At 36.0% G+C, this 19922-nt stretch overlaps 2 protein-coding genes across 4 annotated transcripts in view; both read left to right on the top strand.

The window, feature by feature from the left end:
- USP25 (ubiquitin specific peptidase 25) overlaps window positions 1-19922 on the top strand; it is a 176388-nt gene that overhangs the window by 122642 nt on the left and 33824 nt on the right. Inside the window, exons 17-20 of one of the 3 annotated variants that reach the window (XM_084875916.1) lie at window positions 1584-1784; window positions 10659-10798; window positions 16997-17110; window positions 19779-19874. In XM_084875916.1, coding sequence (XP_084732042.1) covers window positions 1584-1784; window positions 10659-10798; window positions 16997-17110; window positions 19779-19874 — 551 coding nt within the window. The remainder of the gene's footprint in view (window positions 1-1583; window positions 1785-10658; window positions 10799-16996; window positions 17111-19778; window positions 19875-19922) is intronic. The other 2 variants (XM_084875917.1, XM_084875918.1) reach the window with 2 other exon arrangements.
- P2RY13 (purinergic receptor P2Y13) overlaps window positions 1-19922 on the top strand; it is a 403762-nt gene that overhangs the window by 64200 nt on the left and 319640 nt on the right. The gene's annotated exons all lie outside the window — the stretch shown is intronic.

The raw sequence follows: 19922 nt of genomic DNA on the forward strand, positions 1-19922 counted from the left end.
TGTGATTAGTTATGTAAAATTCACACAGGGAATGATAGATATGATTAGAAAATGCTATTGGATTATTGTGAGTAAACCCAAATCAAAATGTAATATGACCAGGGTTGAGAATTAGAATATATTTTGTATTCAAAGTTAACTACTTACCATTATAGAATATAAATATGACATGTTTCTCCTTGCTTAAAATTCTTTAATGACTGCAACACACGTTGACTCATATTCAGGTTCCTCACTCGTATTCAGGTTCCTCACTCTGACATAAATCTGACTTCTGATTGTCTCTCCAGCCTCATTTATGACAATTGTCTATCCATTTCAAACTGATATTGAACTTCTTGCTGTATTCTGCTCTCACCACATCATTGTACTCACACATTTATATCTGTATGTTCTGATGAGTTTTTATTTTTATTTTTTGCCAGTAGAGTTCTTATTTCTTGCTTTTTTTTTTTTTTTTGCCTAATTCCTGCTTGTCTATCAAGGTTCATTCAAGTGTCATTTGCTCTGCAAGTTTTTATTGTCTGCCAGAAAATACCCTTCCTTGTATTCTCAGAGATCCCGCTGTCAGGCACTTACTGTGTGTTGCAGTTATATGTTGACTTGTCTTTCCCACTTCATTCTAATCTGCTCAAAGCCAGGGACCATGTCATACTATGGCTTTTTTGTTTTTTATATTCTAACATAGGGTTTGCATATAGAAAACACTTAATAAAGATTTGTCAAAACTGATAAAATCAACCTTCCTTTAATTATTCAGCAAAACTAGCAAGGCAATCCACTTGTGACTGAAAAAAATTTAATTTGTGTTTGTGGAGTAGAAATTGAGTAACTTTTAAGTAATATTTACACAACCTTTTAAAAATCTTTCCATGTTAATTATTTTCCAAATTGCATACTATATAATAAGCTAATATGCAAATCAACCAAGTGGCAGAACGACCGGTTGTCGTTATGATGCACACTGACCACCAGGAGGCAAATGCTCACCGCAGCTGCAGTAGCTGCCAGTCAGTGTGCTCCCATGGGGGGAGCACCACTAAGCCGAAGCCCTGAGCTGGGCTTACGGCTGGCGAGCGCAGTGGTGGTGGTGGGAGCCTCTCCTGTCTCCATGCCCGCCCCCCCCAGGCCTCTAGTATAAAAATATTGCTATTACTTACCTGTCTCTGATGAAAAAGAAATTTAGTTCTATTTTGAGCTTAAATAAGATTCTTGAGTTATCTCTTCTCACTTTGTGGTAAGTTTTACTTAATGAATAATCAGACATCTGGTATTTTCTTAAAATAGAAAAAGTAGTACTTATAAGTAGTCATTTTGAGTAGCAATTTTGCCTTTATATTTTGTTGCATTTCTTACTCTTCAGATTAAAAATAAAAGGTGAGAACATTAACTGTAATGGATTATCAAAAATTTAATCATTGGTTTTCTGGACATGTGTTCGAGTTTTAATTTCTATGTAATATTTATTTACTAAGTGTAATAATTCATACTTTATATCTCATTTTAAATGCATCCTATTTTGAGCTTGGTATTTTTCCTTTAATTTGTAATTTTATATTTGTTTTTTTAAATATAATTTGCAGAGGAGTTTAATAAAGAAACTGGGCAGGCCCTTGTTGGAATAGAAACATTACCACCAGATTTAAGAGATTTTGTTGAGGAAGATAACCAACGATTTGAAAAAGAACTAGAAGAATGGGATGCACAACTTGCCCAGAAATCTATGCAGGAAAAACTTTTAGCATCTCAGAAATTGAGAGAGTCGGAGTCTTCTGGAACAACAGGTGAGTCCATTGTATTAAACCGTGTCTTATTATCAATATATTTATTATTCATACTTTATTAGATGTTAACGTTATCTTAAAGTATGAAGAAGCTGGTAAAAATGAAATTTCATCATTCAGAGAGAACCACAGGCCACAATTTAGTTTACCCCTTTGCCAGACACCACTACTGTGTACATGTATAACTGACCCTTGAATAACACGGGTTTGGTGCCAACTGCCTGCACAGTCAAAAATCTGCATTTAATAAAGTGTCAATGAAATGAATTCGAGTGATTTTATATTTGAGCAAAGTAACACTGTGCCATATATATTTTGAGTATACTCAAATATATATATTTTTTCATTCTTAAAATTAAAAATAAAAGTAGCCCAAACTAAATGTTTAATGCATTCTAAGTAAAAATGTGTGTAGACCTTTAAAACATATAAATGTATAAAAGCATATATATTAAAAATAGTTATTAGCTGACGAAAACAATAAAATATTTAGAGTAAACACTTTACAAATATAAAATATGTTGTAGCAAAATTGAAAATAGAATATCTGATTTTTAAAAGATTAATTTCATCATCATTCAATTTTGAGTATATTGTAGGGTAATAATTACTATTGTAGGAAATGGGCTCTTGGGGATATGAGAAGAGATACGTTAAACACATTATTTTTTCACACATTTGGCTCTTTTTTTTTTCAGAATGGATCTTTTTGAATGACCCTTTTTTTTTTTTTTCTTTTCCTTTTTTTTCTTTTTTTTTTTTTTTTTGGTAAGATCATTGTGTTTTGTTTTTAGTTGTTTAGGGAGCGTCTTAGGTGTTTAATATCTTTTGCAGACACATCCCTAGGTGGGTTTTCGTAGTTTCATTTGAACTTTAGAAGGACTTATTCTTTCAACGGGAGTTTCCAAGGACTCAGCTATTCAATTTATATAAAGAGTTAACAAGTCTGAATAGTTGATTCCTTGATCTTGATAGTAAGAGGCATTGATTTAGAATTTTTAAAGACCAAAATAATGGTATTATACCAATGTCTTGATATGTAGATGTAATACAGTATATTTGAATAACACCGTTGCGATTTGGTGAGCTCAGCAATTATTAACAGCAGGACTGCACTTTCTTTCCGTACATCAGGTGTCACTGAGTAGAATAGGTGAGGTGCGATGACTTTCATTACAATGACTTTGCAGGAAATAAAATAGCTCAGCAGGTATCAAAGAGGCTTCTGAGCTCAAATCGCAGTTTAGTAACTACATTGTATTACTTTAAATTTCAGCCAATTTCATCACTTTGTGACTTCCTTCCTTCTTTGTTTTCTGTACGTACCCTCACCAAACCACTGCCCTGAACTTCCCCCAAGATGTAGCTACTGCTTTATTCTTCCCTTAACTTTTACACATTCCATTTGCATGTGGCTGTTCTCATTTCTAGTGGAATAATGGGGCTGCATAATTGGCATAACTGGTAGTGGTACTTAAATATTCAGATGTAGGTTATGCTCCAATTCTACTCTTGGTTCATCTATATACTATGGCACCAAAAATATTAAATTCTAGAGTCTTCTCATCTTTAACTGGTCTGTTTCTCACAAGAATCTAAAATTACAGTTAGCACAGTATATATATTTTTTGTTTTTGTTTTTTTTTAATTTAATCTTTATTCAGATTATTACAATAATTTCTCCTTTTTCCCCACATAGCTCCCTTCCACTGTTTTCCCACCCCACCAGCCCTTACCTCCCCCACACTGTCCTCATCCATTGGTGTATGATTTTTGTCCTGCACCCTCCATTTCCCTTTTCCCCTGAGAATTATCAGTTCACTCCCTTTCTATGCTCCTGATCCTATTATATTCATCAGTTTATTCTGTTCCTCAGATTTTTAATTCACTTGATTTTTAGATTCACTTGTTGATAGATATGTATTTGTTGTTCATAATTTTTATCTTTACTTTTTTCTTCTTCCTCTTAAAGAATACCTTTCAGCATTTCATATAATACTGGTTTGGTGATGATGAACTCCTTTAGCTTTTTCTTTTCTGTGAAGTTCTTTATCTGACCTTCCAATCTGAATGATAACTTTGCTGGGTAGAATAATGTTGGTTGTAGGTTCTTTCTATTTATCATATTAAATATTTCTTGCCACGCCTCTCTGGCCTGCATAGTTTCTATTGAGACATCAGCTGACATTCGTATGGTGCTCCCTTGTAGTTAATTAAATGTTTTTCTTTTGCTGCTTTTAATATTTTATTTTTGTCCTTTGCTCTTGGCATTTTAATTATGATGTGTCTTGGTGTGATCCTCTTTGGATTCCTTTTGTTTGGGGTTCTGTGCGCTTCCTGTACTTGTAAGTCTATTTCTTTCACCAGGTGGGAGAAGTTTTCAGTCATTATTTTGTCAAATAGGTTTTTAGTTTCTTGCTCTCTCTCTTCTTCTGGCACCCCCATAATTCTGATTTTGATACACTTGAAGTTGTCCCAGAAGCTTCTTACATTGTCTTCAGTTTTTTGGATTCTTTTTTCTTTTTGCTTTTCTGGAGGAGTGTTTTTTGCTTCTTTGTATTCCAAATCTTTGACTTGGTTCTTGTGTTCCTCTAGTCTGCTGTTGGGTCTCTGTATAATATTTTTTATTTCAGTCAGTGTATGTTTAATTTCTAGTTGGTCCTTTTTTATATCCTCAAGGGTCCCATTAATTTATCAGCCTTTTCTAGGAAATCTTGAAAAACCTTATAACCTTTGTTTTGAATTCTATATCCAGTCATTTCCTTCCCCCCTCCATTTCTTTCACTTGTGATCTGTTACTTTGTCTCTGCATTTTCGCTGCTTCCCTGAGTTGGTAGGGTAGCTTTGTGTGTTAGGTTTCCTATATGGCCCAGTGGGTCAGCCTCCCAGTCACCTGAGGTGGACACTCTTGGTGCACCCCTTTGTGGTCTGTGTGTGCAGCCTTGTTGTAGTTAAGTCTTGATTGTTGTTGGAATCACTGGGAGGAATTGACCTCAAGGCAAATTGGCTATGTGTATCAGCTGTCTCCACTCTGGGAGACCTATGCTGGAGATAGCCTTATCGGGCCAGACTTGCAAAATTGCAAAAGCCTCTGTGCTCAGCTTGGATGGAGCAGAGTCTCAGGGCTGAGCAGACAGTCTTGGCTTCCCTTCAGCCCTCCCCTGTGTGCGCGCGTCCAGACCTCTGCCTTCAGTTTCCGCCTGATAGTCCAGATTCTCCCAGGCTCTCCTGGAACTGGGATTCAGTACAGTCTGAACTAGGGTTCAGTGCAATCAGGAACTTCCGACTCCCTTCCAATAGGGAGAGCTAGTGGCAACCTCAGCAGTCAGTCTTCTCTGCATGTGTGCGCCTCCAGACCCCTGCTCGCCATGGTTTCCTCGAGTCTCTGAGTCTGTGTGTGCTTTTCTGTCTACCTGACAGTCCAGACTCTACCTATATAAGCCTGGGTCCACGATGTTTCACCTGGAACTGATTCAGTGCAGTCGGAACTGGGGCTTAGTGCAGTCGGGGGCTTCCTTCCCTCTCTCACCAGAGAAAGCCAGCCATACACTCATCCGCCCTTCCTCTCTGCATGTGATTGGCGCCAGTGAGATCTTTATATGTATCATCCCACATGCACAAGTCAACTTAGCCTTTTATAGATATAGAATAAACTTGCTTAATTAGACCTGCTTTCTGATTTAGCTAAACATTTTCCAGCCCAGTGAAGCACCCAAACTTCTCTTTCAGGTGATTGTTAGCAACACAGCAGTAAATATCAACATGAAGCAAATTATTATTATAGATCATGCAGGGAGAACAAAGGGTAAAATATTTAACTGCAGCATTGTTTGAGTATATTCCACACAGTGAGAAAACCTGAAGTCATTTTCAAGGCCCACTATTTCTTCTTTTCAGTTGGATCAAGTTTCTAAGCTTTCTAAATCTCTGTTTTCTGGCTAATGAAAAGAAAATATGATTCCACCAAGTCTCCTATCTATGTACTCCAGGACTTCTGTGAGGATCAAATGGGATGAGGCACAGGAAAATGTTTCACAGATATTTGGTTAAAGTGATATGTTTCCACCTGGCTGTAAAGCAAGTCATGTTCCTGGGCTAAAAAAAAAATGCAAGGAGGCTAGTTGCTAGGGAGAGGAAGCCGGGCATTGCTACATGACATCATTACCTGGATGGACACTTAGCATATTAGTCTTCTATAATAATAAAAGGGTAATATGCTGATTAGACCAAACATCCTTCTGGGCATCATTCCAGGTGTCCTTGGGACAATGCTAGGCCAGAACGAAGCCTGGGTCCTGGGTGCTCAGGGAAGGAAGGCCTGCCTACTCTTGCACGAATTTTCGTGCACCGGCCTCTAGTGTATGTATGTGTGTGTATGTATGTGTATATATATATATATATATATATATGTGTGTGTGTGTGTGTGTGTGTGTATGTATAAAATAAATAAATAAATAAATATATAAAAAATCTTAAATAGTATACTAAGAAATTAGTCCTCCATTTCAGGGGAAGTAAACATATCACAGTTGAATAAAGGAACTTATGTTTATTGGAACGACTTATCTGCTCTCATTAATATTCTTCCTATTTCTCTTCACAGTTTTCTAAGTAATTTGTTTAATTTGGTATCTTACTTTCAAAGTATCAAAGAAAACCTGTAATGAAATAATACGAGGAAGTATTTCTGGTAAAATCCATCAGTGTGATTTTATTCCCTCACTGCAAATGTTCTCAGTAAAACTGTAACATAAGAGCTATTAAAACTCAATTTTTTCTGTGTGATATTCCAATAAGAAGATTAACTTATGTAGTATTAATTCAATCAGTATTTGTTCTTCTGCTAACTTCAAATCCAAAGGCATCACTTCTCTAATATCATTCATTATCTTAATTAACAAAGTAATAAATGATGGAAAAGTATTATTTGATTTATCTTATGCTACCTCCTTAGTCTGCTTACCAGAAAGGAGCACTTACTTGGACTCTTATGTTTGGAGATCTTCAGATAATTTGAGCTATATCTCTGATTAAGCAACATAGCTTTGGACTGCATTTGTAAAACAAATTAATCTGAAGGAAAGAAGAGCTATGCCTGATACTCCTATTTTACTGAAAATTTATTTGAAGTTATTACAACATAATATAGTATATTCAAATGAAAACAAAAGAAGAAGAAGAAAAAAAAGAAAAGTAAGGTGGAAATGGTTAGTATAAGGTGAAGATGAATCATTCTGTGAATACACACATACACACACACACACACACACACACACACACCTAACTCTTGTTTGTTACAAATAAATGGAAATTACCTAGATCCGTGGTTGGCAAACTGCGGCTCTCAAGCCATATGCGGCTCTTTGGCCCCTTGAATGTGGCTCTTACACAAAACACCATGGCCTGGGTGAGTCTGTTTTGAAGAAGTGACATTAGAAGAAGTTTAAGTTTAAAAAAATTGACTCTCAAAAGAAATTTCAATCGTTATACTGTTGATATTTGGCTCTGTTGACTAATAAGTTTACTGACAACTGGCCTAAATATATGGTAGGGTACTTGTTTCATGGGTCCTCTGGACATAATACAGTATAACCAGTAAATATTATATTGACATGAAAATGTTTATTAAGTTTCCGATATTCAGTATTTTTATTTCTGTTTGAAAAATGTGGGCATGTAAAGTCTGGAAATATATAATACTAAAAATATTAATAATGCTTATCTGTGAATAGCGGGAAAGAGCTTTTTTATGTTTTCATTTTGTTTTGTTTTTTCTCAATATGTTTTGTATTTTTCTGATTTGACAAAATGAAGTCGACATATATTTTTGTTATGAGGACCCTCCATTATAATCTGACTCCTTTGTAATTCTTTCAAGACTGCTTCACTATGAATACCTTATATTTTATTTAAACTAAATTATTACACAATACTCTTGCTTTAGGGAACTTTTCTATCATTGTTATCCTTCACTTTTTAAATATCCTCTATCAATATTCTTAGAATTCTCTTTCTCAAATTCTTTATGAACTCCCATAAAATTACCTCTGTAGTATTTATCTTTTTCTTCTTAATTCTAATATATTTTCACTATCAAATTTATGTTCTATTTGTATTCTAATTTGTTTAAAATAAAGACTCATTATGTAGTGTAGAGATTCATCAATAGCCAGGATTTTATTAATCTTTTATCTGTTTTTGTAATGCCTTTGCATATGTTATTCCTTCTCCTGGGAATATTTTCTTTCCCACATCCAAGATAATCCTCTCTATAAATCCTTCAAGACTCAGCCCAGTTGGCATTTCTTCTAGAAGGTCTTTCTTAATATGCAACATCATCCCAAGTGTTTGTATTAGGCCCACACTTTTATAGGATCTTGTGCATAACTCTGTATTGTAACTCTGCAGCATATATTTATCTGATTTTATTGAGAATTCCTTAAAGTGAGTGGATTTTATGTCTTCGTCTTTTTTTTTTTTTCATTGTTAATGCCAAGTAGAGTACTGAAAATGGCACAGGCTCAATAAACATATTGAGAATGAAGTTTGGGTTTTTGTTTCCAAATTCCCAAAATTCCTGAAAATTTGTGAGCCAGTAAGAGCAGGCTCCAGCACAATACTGAGTGGAGTATAATTGTTAAGGGCATGGCTGATGGATTTGAAAGAGACTCAGCCACTTTTAGGTTTCACTGGTCAAGTTACCTGGTCTCTTTATACCTCAGTGTTCTCATCTGTGTAATAATAGTACCTACTGTATACAGTTGTTACAAAGATAAAATGAAATCTGTTATGACACAGCACAGTACCTGAAACAATAATTCACTCAATTTGTTGTAAACTGTTACTACCTCAATATGTTGACAAAATTACTCTTTTCATGCTGAAAGACTGAAATTTTATTGATGAGAAAAATAATCTTATTTTGCGATCTACATGGAGACAGTCAGTTTTGCTTCCTCGGCAGTAGATGGTAATCTACTACTAGAAACTGAAAGGTGGAAAATGACCTCAAACAGCATGATTAAGGCAATGTATTATGAGCTGGATCATAGAGCAGGGAGGATGCCATACATTCTGGGATACATCTGCAGTAAGAGGCTACACCTCAGGTATTAATTCTGATCAACTAAGCATCAGACTTAAGATGAATGGTGAGAAGGATTCTGAGGCTGCTTCTAGACTTAGCAAGAATAGAACTTTAATACATAAGAATAGAACTTTAATACATAACTATGGTTAATGATGGCGAGAAAAACACACCATGATCTAATAAAAGGTAATATGCTAATTAGACCAGATGTCTTCTGGACGACCATCCGCACAACCTTCCTGACGAAGTTGGGCCTGGGCAAAGCCACCTGCCAGTGGGCCCGGGCACCAGCACCTGTGGCTGGTTGTGGCCTGGGAGAAAGAGAAGCCAATTGCCCCATGGTCCTGGGCCGCAGCCAGCCAGAGAAGCTACCTGCCCCAAGGTCTGGGGCTCCAATGCCTTTGCTCAGGCAAAGCCACCTGCCCACCATCCCTTGCAGCTGCAGCTGGCCCAGCCCCCAGTGCCTGTGGCTGGCCAGCGGGAGGGAAGCCCAGGTCCCAGGTGCTTGCAGCCAGCTGGAGGAGGGAATCCTGGGTCCCGGGTTTGGGGCCAAGGCAGAGGTGGTGGTTAGGGGTAATCAGGCAGGCAGGCAGGCAGGCAAGTGGTTAGGAGCCAGTGGTCCTGGATTCTGAGAGGGATGTCTGACTGCTGGTTTAAACTGGCAGTTGGATATCCCCAAAGAGGTCCCAAATTGGAGAGGGTGCAGGCCGTGCACCCATTAGTTAAGTTATAATTGTGTAGGTGCTATTAATAAGAGAGTGTAAGTTAGTTTAGAGCAATAACTCTCATTTGGGAGTGATTTTGTCCCCTAAGGGCATTGACAACACTGGAAGTCACACCTGGGGACAGTACTGTTGGCATCTTGTGGATAAATGCCAAGGGAGTACAGGACAGTGGTCCAAGATATGTTGTAATCAGTAATACTTTTACAGGGAAATGGGATTTAAACAAAAGGATAAATTAGTTATGAGATGAGAGAGTGAGAGTGAGGAAACATACAGCCAGAGGGAGGAAAATAAGGAAAGATCTAAGGTTGGAACTCAATCTCTTTGATATATTCAATAAGCTGAAAAAGCTAGTATATGTCTCTTTTTTAGCAAAGGGCAAAAGATACAAAATTATCTTGGAAAGCTAAGAAATAGACCCCTTAAAGTCTTTGGAGTTTTCAATGAGTTACCCAGTAAAATATTCAGAGTACACTTGAATCTGTGAGTCTTACTCTCAGAACATGGGTAGTAGATGTTATTTTGGGAGTTCTTAGCAGGGTGATATTTGAAGTTTTGAATTTAGTTTATTGCCAATTTGCCAGTGAGTAATTATATTTTTTCTCTGTTAACACTCAGCTACGAGGAGCAGGTTTAGAAAAGGAGAGAAGACTGGGCTTGCTCAGGGTTAGGGTTTTGTCCCGTAGGCACGAAGAAGGTTACTGTAGCCAGAAAAGCAGCTGGTGTTCTCCAGGATTGTCTACAAACCAAATCCTTTTCTGTTTGTTTTTGTAGAATGCTAGTGGTTTTCAAAATGAGATTTTGGTATTTAGAGCAAATAAAATTACAGTGAATTCTGTGTCACTAACTATAATGGGTACTGTTTTCGGTAATTATTTGATTACTTTTGAGTTGTTTATTAATTCTGGGAGAAGTATTATGTGTTGAAGGATATATCACTTTAAACGGGATACTAAATTTGATGATTGTCTAACTTTGAATTAGAAATAAATAATAGAGTAATTTTGGTATAGGCACTCTGATCTTATTAGATACACAATTGATTCTTTTCTCATGAAGCACAAGCAGGAGAACCAGAATATCTAGAGCAGCCATCAAGAAGTGATTTCTCAAAGCACTTGAAAGAAGAAACTATTCGAACAATTACCAAGGTATCATGTGATTACGAAGATAAAAGTCCTGAAACAGTTTTGCAGACGGTAAGAACTTTTCTTTTCCCCTCTGAGCATAGCCATGTTCATGCTGTCTCCTAGCCCCGTGTTGGAGGGTGAGCTCTCTGGGAGTCAGTGGAGGCAGTGCCATGGGCTCTTCATCCACACGAACAATGACTGGGGACATTACCTAACATCCCAGTTGTAGTTTTTTCTGCTATAATTTTTTAAAAATAGGATACTAACTTCCTGTTTGAGAATTATGAAAAATAACAGTCAAAGGTTAAATTGGTCGTTGATTGGGCACTTAAAAAGAGAATTAGAACATTTAGCATTGTAAGTTGACCCTTGTACAACATGGTAGTTAGAGTGCCACCCCTCTGAGCAGTTAAAAATTCAAGTTTAAAATTGAACTCCTCAACAGCTTTACTAATAGCCTACTATTGACCAGAAGCCTTACTGATAACATTAGAGGCCTGGTGCACGAAATTCGTGCACGGTGGCGAGGGGTGCCCCTCAAGCCGGCCTGTACCCTCTCCAATCTAGGACACCTCAAGGGATGTCCAACTGCCAGTTTAGTGGGATCGGGCCTAAACCAGCAGTCAGACATCCCTCTCACAATCTGGGACCGCTGGCTCCCAACCTCTCACCTGCCTGCCTACCTGCCTGATTGTCCTTACCCACTTCTGCCTGCCAGCCTGATTGCCTACTAACCGCTCCTCTGCTGGCCTGATTGTCCCCAACTGCCCTCCTCTGCCAGCTTGATTGCCCCCCAACTGCCCTCCCCTGCCATGATCCGCCTCCTCTGATGGGACCTGCCTCTTCCGCACAAGGCAGCGGAGACACCAGGACTGACCTCCTCCATGCCACGTAGACCATGGGACCCTGAGGCTTCACCACATGGAGCGGCCACCTCCACTGTGTGCACAGTCATGTTGTGGCTTCATTGCAAGGGCATGACGCCACCTAGGCTTTTATTATATAGGATTCCTTATGTTATATGTAATATATACTATATTCTTACAATAAACTATGTAAAGGAAAATGCTATTAAGAAAACCAGAAGGAAGAGAAAATACATTTACAGTATTTATTGAAAAAAAATCCACATATAATAGACCTGCACAGTTCAAATCCATGTTGTTCAAGGGTCAACTGTGTTTCTCACACCTCCTTCAATCTCTAGTCTTATTACATTGGAATAGTTTGGAACAAGGTATAATTTTCATTGTTGCATGAAATGTGTTTAACAATAAAATAACAGATACTTTAGGTTAGAGTAGTAAATATTATCTTACACTGTGGTTTCTGCATATTTTAGTAGTGTTCCAACCAAAATTTGTCATGATAATTCTCCTGTTGGTAGTTTTCAGTTGTGTCTTTTTATAATAATAAATTGAGCATATTGGTATTGCACTATTTTTTCAGTGACTATGACATTCTGGGAGATGCTATTTCAAGAATTTGGTATTACAAAATCATTCAGTTGCTATAGTCTTATTTTATTAGCACAAGCGGGTCTAAAGTAGGTTTCATGATAGCTAATGTTAATATTTGACAATTCTCCTTCTAGAGAACAAGAAATATTATTTTTCAATGCAGTTTTCTACTTAATTGCTAAATGCACTGAGGTCTTTAATATAAGACCTCAATTAACCAAAATGTCCATTTAATAGGGTGTTGTGTTATGTTTTAATGAATGAAATACTCAGAAGTTAGTTTTTAAATTTATTTTCTGTTTGAATTGAAAATATGGTTTCTATTTGTTAAAGTTATTTTGATTATATATTATCTGACCATAAAAATAATGTATTAATATAATTTTTTTATCTAACCAAATTTTGCAAATTCTCTAGAGACTCTGAATGAGTTTGAGATCAACACCTACTAATGATAGAGCACTTGTTGGCAAATGGTTTTTTAATGGTCCTTAGCTGCGTAGTTCTTGGGAATGGTAGAATAGGAAAATTAGGGAGGGAGAAAGGGCTGAGAAGTAGGTTCACAGGAGAAATATTTTTACCAGTAATAAAAAATAACTTGTCAGGACCTTTGCTAATTAGGAATTTTATTTATTAGAGCTTACATTTATGGTTAATAAATAACATTCTTTTAACTGATATCAGAAAGCCTAAAGCATTACTTAGCTTAACATAGAATCATGGTATTCTTTTTAGTTTGTCGTGTATTTTAAATTTGCAGAAATCACTTAAATTTTGATTGCTTAATTTATTAATGTGGATATCATATTATAAGCTAATAACCTACCGATTCACCTTTACTTGAGAAAGGAGGATGGCATAGAGAGAATATGATAGATAGCTAGCATAAATATTTTTCTGTTTGGCTTATTTTCTGGACAGCGCCAACATTTGGCCACTTTGCCTATATAAATCTTGCAACATGTCTAAGAATGTGTTAACATGGCTGTCTGAAGCAGCCTGTGTTCTTTGTCTCATGGTCAGTTGCTTAGACTCATGGTAACCACCATTGGGTTTTTTCATTTAAGGGTATACTTTAGAAATTAAATTACATAGATTAAAAGAATCTACAGACTTCAGGATTAGATAGTCTTGATTTTTGAATTTTGGTTTTACTTCTTTCTAGCTATGCAAACTTGAATAAGTTGCCTTATTTTTTTAAATCTCAGTTTTATATAAAAGGGAGGTGATTGTGAGATTACTTTAGATCTTTTTTTTTTTTTTATGCCTAGCATATAGTGTAGGCACTAACTGTTAATTTTCTTTTGTTGTTTAAATTCTAACCATTTCACAAATATACAATATATTAAGCTCCAGCCTTAGTGTGAGAAGAATTCCTTGGAAAGCTTAGAATCACAGAAACCATGGAGAGATATTCTCCAAATGTTTTGCAGCTTACTTTTTAGAAGAATGTACTCAAATTTAAATGAAATATTTCTAGAAATTTGAAATATACAGAAAAGTGGACTCCAAGGGAAAAAATATGCATAGTCCCAAAGTTAAGCACTGTGAATATGTTAGTATGTCTTCTTTCATTCTTATTTTTATACAGTTTTAGAATTTATTTTTGTAGTTGAGTTACAACTGCGTATAAATTTTCACATCTTAATTTTTTTAAGTCACGTTATAACTTAACCGTTTCCTATTTTTTAAACCCTCTAAAAAAGTTTATATGTTGATTATTATTTCTTTGAGTGATTAGATTCTTGTTTACTTACCTATCCCCCATAGTCAATTCTATTTTTACATTATTCTAAAGGGGCTACTAGAAATGAAACTTTTTCATATTTTAGGTTATTTCTTCATCTTCCTGTTGAATTACTTGGAAACGATATAAACATATCAAGGGGGGCAAAAGTGATGAGATGAAATAATGCTCTAACCACCTTTTATGTGACTGCTTAAAAAATATATATATACATACATATATATATATATATATATATACACACACACACACACACACACACACACACACACACACACATTCAACTAGAGGCCCAAAGCATGAAATTTGTGCAAGGGGCTCGGCCCTCATGGCCTCAACTGCCTTGCTGCCCCACCCACTGGTTGTTCTGGAAGGTTGTTTCAGAAGGTTGTTCTGCTGTCCAGTCTAATTAGCATATTAACTCTTTATTATATAGGATGGCTTTCAGGCAGTCAATAAAAATCTTTGTATTTTAATTATTTTTAACTGAGGAACTTATTTTTAACCCTTTCAAATTCATCCTTGGTTAAGGTGCTTATACAGGACAGGATGATAATTGAAAAAGATAAAGATGCATCGATTTTACTTCAATGAACCCTTAAATTCTTTATATGAACATTTTTTTTGGTAACCTTAGGATATCTAAACTTCAGAACAACAATACCTACAGAATTATTATCTGCACCCGAGCTATTTCTGTTTTTCAACTTTTACCTATATAGTTAATCAGTATTCTGCTGAAACTCTTCTGTGGTGACTGGAAAGGTTTATAAGACTCTGATTTTTTCCCTTAGCTTCCTTTTTTCCCAATGGAACTGTGTAAGAATCAGTATTCTAAGGAATACATTTTCTAGTTGCTACTTGCTGTAAATTTGTCAGGGTTTCCCAAAAAAAGTATATTTACATTTTAACAGTTGATAGCTCAATTTTAAAAATGAATTATATTTTAATAAACACTGCTTCTTTCATTATTAAATGTATGATGTACATTTTTTTGGGACACCCTGTATTTTCTCTTAAGACAGTATTGTTTGGGATTGGTGTTCTTATGAGAAAATTTTTACCACTGTGTCCAGACAGATTTCTTAATTGATCTGCTTATTCCACTTTTTTGAATAAGGACCTAGGACATTTATTACTACCTAATAAACATATCTCTATAGGATATTTGTGATAGTAATATCAGGTTAGAATTATTTAAATATAAGCAATTTAAAATAGCATTAATCTATAATAATAAAAGTGTAATATACTAATTAGACCTGACAGCCAAATGACCTTCCGGACGCCATTCCGGACATCTTTCTGGATGAAGCCGCAGCAACGGGAGTCAAGGCAGAAGTGGTTAAGGGTGATCTGGCAGGCAGAGTGGTTAGGGGCAGTCAGATAGGCAGGCAGGCGAGTGGTCAGGGGCAATGAGGCAGACAGGTAGGTGAGTGGTTAGGAGCCAGCAGCCCTGGATTGTGAGAGGGAAGTCTTACTGCCAGTTCAGGCACAATCCCACAGGGATCCCTGTAGAATCGGGCCTAAACTGGTAGTTGGACATCCCCCAAGGGGTCCCAGGTTGCAAGAGGGTGCAGGCCGGGCTGAAGTACCCTTCCCCTCCCTGCTCCATGCAAGAATTTAGTGCACTGTGCTTCTAGTAGTATAATAATATTGGTAATTCCTGTCATTTATAGAGCAACAATTATGTCCCAGGTGTGGGGTAACCTGATCTCATGATTATGGCAAACATACAAGCTCATTATTTTTTCTTAAAAAATTAAGGACTCAAAGTAAGGAAACCTATTCTAAAAATGTTAGTTATAAATAGCATTTCTTTTAAAAAAAAAAAAAGTGACAGTCTTGGCCATTAGTTTTATTTTATTGTTTAATTCTTTCTGCACATGTACTTCTGGAAAGTCAGAATGTGTTCACATCCCTAAAACATACCTTTAAATGGAAATAAACCCTTTATTTATTAAAATTTTCTGTTTATTTTATATCAAAAGTAAAGTTTATTTTTGCTTAGGAAAACTTTTATGGTGCTATTTAAAATTATTCAAGCAAGGTTTATTGAAGCATTTTAGGTACTTTTGAACTTTGTTCATAGGTAAATACGAAATTTGCTAGTTATAAATCTATACAGTTAAAATAAGATCTGAGCGTATTTTGAATGAGCTGTATTAGTATCTTCAAGTAGACTTTTCTAGATTTCATGCTAGCTTCCACTCTTAGAGTGGATTAGTGAAATTTATAGTCTTTGTTAAAGAAAAGAAAAATAAAGAAATCTGACTGAGTTATTAAAAATAGTATTTTGCAGCTTTTATAAAAAGAAGAATTCATTGGATACTTAAGATATAAATATTAGGTCTCATAGGCTGTTACAGAGTAAGTCAAGCACCATAGAGTATGGATAGTGAGTAGATATATACTTGATTACTAGAAAAGATAGAAAAGTAAAATCATACGAAAGAAAACCTACAAACTCTTCTGGGTTGGGTTTAGAGGCATCTCTTTGTGGTTTGTTTGTTTTTAAACCTTACACAAAGATATGTTTATTGATTTTAGAGAGGAGAGAGAGAAGTATTAATATGAGAGAAAAACAGATTGGTTGCCTCCCGAACATGCCATTATCGGGGATCTAACTTACCACCTTTTGGTGCATGGGACGAAACTCCAACCAACTAAGCCACCTGGTCAGAGCACAGAAATCTTACTTTAATGGAGATAAAGTATCAGAAAAGCTTTATGGTGTTATTAGAATTTTTTTAAAAAAAAACTTCAGCTATGAAGATAGTAGTAGGAACTGCAACTCCACTGTTTATTATTTTTAAGGATTTAGAATCCAAGATGCTTTATGTGAAAAAAGAAGATGAAAACTTAATTTAGTGTTTGAGATGAAAAGGGAAAGCTGGAGACTTTGGATTAATTCATTTGCTTCCAATACTCAGATTTAAGTGGTTTTGTTTTATACTAGGTAAATGCAGCTATTTTCAAAAGACTCAAGAATCTGCACTTAAACTGGGTGCTTCCATTGTTCTCTTTTCTAATGTTCATAATAATGATTTTTTCCTGCAGAAACCTGAATGTACTACAAGCCAACCACCTTCTAACCAGCAAGTTGTAGAGGTGGCGATTCCTCATGTAGGCAAATTTGTGATTGAGTCAAAGGAGGGGGGTTATGATGACGAGGTACCTTTGTCACAGCACTCTGCACTTTTCTTATTTTTACTATTTAATGCTTTGAGCATGCCTGCACTCTCCCACCGATGTCTATTACTGCATAACATACAGCTTTATCACCATGGTCTGAAATTACCAATTGCTAACACAACTTTAATTTTCAAATAACAATTTAAGCAGAAAGCTTATGGAATTTTTCAGAATAATAATTTTATGTTTCTCATGTTAATTCTTTTATGCAGTTATAAAATTGGTTTACTCTCAGGCTGATAGATTACAAATAAGATTAGTTCACCGGGCGCGGTGGCTCGCGCCTGTAGTCCCAGCTACTCGGGAGGCTGAGGCTGGAGGATCGCTTGAGCCCAGGAGTTCTGGGCTGTAGTGCGCTATGCCGATCGGGTGTCCGCTCTAAGTTTGGCATCAATATGGTGACCCCCCGGGAGCGGGGGGCCACCAGGTTGCCTAAGGAGGGGTGAACCGGCCCAGGTCGGAAACGGAGCAGGTCAAATAAGATTAGTTCAGTTAAATAGAACATTTTTGAGCATTTAAAAATAATTTTTATTTTAATTTTCTCTTTTGCTTGAGTTTTTTATTATAATACTTTGCTCACCATTTCCTGCCAGACGAACATACATCCTTATTACAAATAGATAATTGGTATTTTTGCTTCTGCAAACTCCATGTGATTATGAATTGAATGATTCATCAACATGCTGAATGCCTACCAGAGTTTTATGTACAATGGGAATTCCAACTTATCTTTTCCTACCTCCCCACTATTAATTCTCATCTAGTTAGTTTTCTAACAGTATAGAAGCATTTTTGCTTCTCATGATATGTTTTGGGGGAATCCAGATAAAAATATGCTATTGTCTTGGTCCCATCAGATTTGCTTCCCTTCCTCCACTTTTCTCTTAAGACTCTTACATTTTCATATCTTCCATATTTCAGGAAGGACATAGAGAAGATCTTGGATTCTATAATTTGTTAGTTTTTACTAGCATAGAGGAGAATTGAATATACACTAAATAGTTTTTTCCAGTAACCTTTTTGTAGACTTATTTCAAGGTTATAATTAAAATATGAGTTAAAAATGTCTTTATGGCACTAAAATCAAAGGTGTCATACAGATATTAATTTTACTGCATACATGTAAGAAAGCATGGCCATAATGAGAAAGGGAGCAGGTTTGTGAGATAGGAAATAGTCAAAAGGATTTTCTCAAGTAGTTAATGTTATTGCAACTCTTAGTATATAATCCATAATATATACTATGAGTAATAGTTTCAGTAAATCAGAGGTAAATGATGTATTCTCTCTTTTAAAAAAAAAAAAAATTTTTTTATTGATCTTAGGGAAAGGAAGGGAGAAGGATAGAAAGGTAGAAAATTGATGAGAGAAAAAGATCTCTTGCATGCCCCCTCCTGGAGATCAAGTCCACAACCCAGGCATGTGCCCTGACCCGGAATCGATCCATGACCTCCTGGTTCATAGGCAGTTGCTCAACCACTGAGCCCCACCAGTCAGGCTGGATGCTCTCTCTTGACAGCTCTAATATAATAGCTTCATAGTGCCTTGGGTTATATCATTTTTCAGGTATTTAAAAATGTAAACAGCCGAAACCGGTTTGGCTCAATGGATAGAGCGTCGGCTTGGGGACTGAAGGGTCCCAGGTTCGATTCCGGTCGGGGGCATGTACTTTGGTTGCAGGCATATCCCCAGTAGGGGGTGTGCAAGAGGCAGCTGATCGATGACTCTCATCGATGTTTCTAACTCTCTATCTCTCTCCCTTCCTCTCTGTACAAAATCAATAAAATATATTTAAATAAATAAATAAATAAATAAATAAAGTAAACAGATAAAAATAAGCTATTATGAAAACGAATATACTTCAGTATTTAATACTTAATATCAATGTTGTTCTTGTTATTTTAATAGTACTATGCTGGTACTTGAAAATTATGGAAATTTATGTTTTTAATAAAAATGTTTATTAAGCACATCTGCTTGTTTTAGGGTGACCCTTCTGGCATTAACAAAACAGAATTATGATTAATCATTTAACACTATCTTTTGTACAGATGCTTATGCTACTGACAGAGGTGTGTTTTTTTGTGTGTGTTTTTTTTTGTGTTTTTGTTTTTGATGTATTAGAGTGATGATTTAACAGTGCATGTGCTTGGCACCAAGGTCTGTGGACACAGGGTTGCTGCAAATGGATGTTCAGGTTGTATGGTTGTGCAGGGATGCCTAGTCAATGGGTGGACTTGGAGTTGAAATTGAGCTTATGCTGACTGAGCTCCCCAATCCTTAATGAAGAGGCACCTTTTTAAATAAAAAGATGGTTGCTATTTCTAAATGCTTCTCTTATTTAGAGAGAAGCATGTTTTTCTAATTTGTCAAAAAGGGGGTCTTTTTAAAATTCTCTGGTTCAGAGAAGATGCCTTTTTGCTTTTTGCACAAAGGCACCAAATGAACTAGATGTGGCCCTGTAGAGATTTTTAAGTATATTTACATGCATACTGGATCACGTTTGCTATTTTTAAAAATGCAACATTTGATTTACAAATAATGAAAAGCCAAAGACCGCTAACTTGCATGTAAAGAAATTATTTTGGTTTTTAAAATTTTTTATGCTACTCATTTAAAAACTCTTACTTTCAATCCCTTGCGGCAGATCATGATGACACCGAACATGCAAGGTATTATCATGGCAATAGGTAAATCCAGGAGTGTATATGACAGGTGTGGCCCTGAAGCAGGGTTCTTTAAGGTACAATTAACATTTTCATTTTATTTTCTTATTATTTTTAAATGAGAC

Source organism: Pipistrellus hanaki (genome assembly GCF_964339955.1).
Source record: "Pipistrellus hanaki genome assembly, chromosome: 2".
Taxonomy (NCBI): Eukaryota; Metazoa; Chordata; class Mammalia; order Chiroptera; family Vespertilionidae; genus Pipistrellus; species Pipistrellus hanaki.